The sequence below is a fragment of the Condylura cristata genome, unplaced genomic scaffold (genome assembly GCF_000260355.1).
Source record: "Condylura cristata isolate star-nosed mole 26May11 unplaced genomic scaffold, ConCri1.0 scaffold00033, whole genome shotgun sequence".
NCBI lineage: Eukaryota > Metazoa > Chordata > Mammalia > Eulipotyphla > Talpidae > Condylura > Condylura cristata.
In genome coordinates this window covers 16,909,372-16,912,102 of record NW_004567134.1, presented here as the reverse complement: position 1 = coordinate 16,912,102, position 2,731 = coordinate 16,909,372, and the positions used below count along the sequence as shown (strand labels likewise).

Below are 2,731 nucleotides of genomic sequence, written 5' to 3'. Positions count from 1 at the left end.
CTCACCCACACCCGCCCAGGCCCCTGCACCCCATCTTCCTCAGGGAGCTTCCTCCAGCAAACCACCCCAGCTCCCGCTCAGGAGCTGCCTGAAGAAGCTGCCCAGCTCCCCACGCCGGCACCTTCTGGCTGCCTGCCTTGCCTAGGCGTCCAGTCTGACAGAGGGCAGAGGCAGAACCCTGGCGCTGTCCTCGGAAGGACCACAGGCCAGCGCAGGAGGAAACTTGGGGGCACTGAGATGTCCACCTAGGCTGGCTCGCCGGTCTCCCAGCAAGGGTGGGGGTGACCCTCACAGGGAGCAGGTGGCTCGGGGCAGCTTTGCAGTGACTGGGCCCAGACGGGCCAGTCACGGGGCCAGTCAGCAGGCTTCCCCTGGCCACCGGGCGAGCCCGTGCATGCCAGGCGCCGTGTGACTAAGGAGGGTGTGCCGGAGGCGGGAGGGCCCAGGCCTGCCCCCGGCCACCGCTGCAAGCTGCCAGGTCCCCGGGGGCAAGTGAGCAGAGACCAGAGCAGCAGAGCAGACTGCAGGGGGTGGTCAGGGAGGGCCTCTCGGAGGAGGTGGCACTCACAGTGCCACTTAAAGGCACGTGGACTTCACTGTGGAAAGCTGTCCACCAGCTCCCAGAAGCCAGTCTGCACGATGCTGTGCACAGAGACCCTTCGCACTCAGCTCCCGCAGCCCCGGCGCCCCCCAGAGCCCTCGCCCCGCTGGAAGGGACCCTCGCGTTCCACTTCGCTGTGCGCCTGGCCTACGCGCTCTGCTCTCTCCTCCCCGGCAACTGTCGTCCAGCCTCTAGGGGTCAGCTGCGTCCGAGCCAGTCTCGGGCCGCACAGACTCAGGAGCTCCGGTTGGAGAACTGCCCGCGTCCCTCCTGCACCAGAGCCCGGTCAGCCGGCCGCTGCTCGGCTCACGCCCGCCCCCGCCCAGCCAGGGCCTGCGCCAGACAGACGCCCCTTCCCTTTGTGAAATGAACGAATGCGGCCGTCGTAGGGGCTCGCCCAAGGGCCCCTCTGACTTGGAGCCTCCAGCCGACGCCGACCGTGAGCGTGTTCTCCCTCGGGCGGCGCTGGCTGGGGCCGGTCTCTGGCTTGGCTCTTTGCCGCGGCCCTGACATCTGAGGTCCCTCCCCGGGACACGGGCCGCGTGGGCTGCGGCCACAAAGGGGAAGCGGGCACGGCGCGGGCGCTGCGGGCCAGGAGACCCACTGCCGGCGAGTCGACGCCCGGCTGTGAACAGGGCCAGACCTCGCTCCTGGGCTCGCCTGCCCCCGGGGCTGCGGCTGGACCTGCCTGGGACCCTTCCCGGCAAACTCGAGCTGCAGTGCTCCCTGCAGCATTGGCCCAGACATGCCCACAGAACCGTGGCGATGCCAGGTCCAGGGAGGCTTCCACAGCCAGACAGACTCGCCCGCGAGGCCTGAAGGCAAGGCTGTGCGCGGGGGCCGGGCCTGGAGACAGTGGGGCCTTCTGACGGGGCCGGTCAGGGTTCGGAGTGTCCAGACCCCACGCGTTTCTTTCGAAAGTTCCTACTTCGCCACATGGCAGGTAAGGGGGGGGGGTCAGCCCTGGGTGCGGTAAGGGCCTAAAATAGCCCCCTCGGGGCGCAGGAGGCCCGGCGGACCGGCGGGCCCTCTCAAAGCAAGGGCCTCCCGCCATCTGGGAACTCAAGAGTCTCCCCTCAGCCCGCCGCTCTCCGTGGGCGTGTCCAGTCCTCGACTGGCAGAGATGTCCCCTCCTGGCCAGTCACAGTGGACACTCTGTCCTAACCAGTGGGCTCTTGACCCACGCGCTGGCCGGGAGACAGTCTCGGCTTTGTGTGGGAGCGCTGAAAAGGACGCTGGGGGTGTGGCGAGAAGCGCTCTGAGCGGGGGCCGCGGAGGCCGGACGGGAGAGGCTGCCGGCGGCGTGAGCCAAGGCAGAGAAAACGGGGCCGAGGGAGGAGCTGCAGGGCTGAGCCTGAGGCTGCCGAGGGCTCCAGGTCAGCTGTGCTGGCCACGCCCCAGCCTGGCAGCTGAATAAACCAGTCAGCTGCCGACCGGCTTAAGCCAGGCCGACCTGTCCTCGTGCCCCGAGACCCTGGACTGAGGCACCGCTTTCTCCGTGAGGCTGCTGCAGAGCTCAGAGTGGAGACGGGAGCCTCTCACGTCCCCACGACGGCCAGCGGCGACCCGCCCCCAGGGGAGGGGACCGAGTCTTACCAGTACTCCTCCCCTCCGGCCATGCATTTCTCATACACGGGTCCCTCCAGCTCGCGGGGGCTGGGGAAGATGGCCTCGTGGTGGATGATGATGGTCTTGATGACTTCGTTGACGTGGGCCTGGCAGGACACGGGGTCCTGTCCGTCGGGGATGTGCATGAGCGTGGGCCCGAAGCAGATGGCCAGGTTGTAGGGGTCCATCATGTTCTCGTCGCTGTACTGCGAGAGGCTGTGGGAGGAGGGGGGGCGCCCTGAGCCGAGCCGCGGGGTCCCTCTTGCCCCCGGGAGTCGAGGCGAGGCCCCGCGCCCAGCGACTCACTGATTGAGGAAAGCGAAGAGGTATCTCATGACCACGAGGACCACGCGGGGAAGGGTGACGAGGATCTGCTGGATCTGGTGCACCCTCTCGGCCGGGCTCTCCAGCTCTGGAACGCAAAGGGCCGTGAGGGCGGGGCGGCCATGGCGGGGAGCCCACCCCAGCGGCCTGGCGGTCCGGATGGGCGCCGTGCTCCCCGCTCCTCCACCGCCGTGGGCC

At 68.8% G+C, this 2,731-nt stretch overlaps 1 protein-coding gene across 1 annotated transcript in view; it reads right to left on the bottom strand.

The window, feature by feature from the left end:
* The window catches only part of SRGAP3 (SLIT-ROBO Rho GTPase activating protein 3), a gene marked incomplete at its 3' end in the record, with an annotated part of 72,682 nt that overhangs the window by 9,041 nt on the left and 60,910 nt on the right, over positions 1–2,731 (bottom strand). Inside the window, exons 12-13 of the mRNA XM_012732090.1 lie at positions 2,516–2,621; positions 2,198–2,425 (exon numbers count right to left, since the gene is read on the bottom strand). Coding sequence (XP_012587544.1) covers positions 2,198–2,425; positions 2,516–2,621 — 334 coding nt within the window. The remainder of the gene's footprint in view (positions 1–2,197; positions 2,426–2,515; positions 2,622–2,731) is intronic.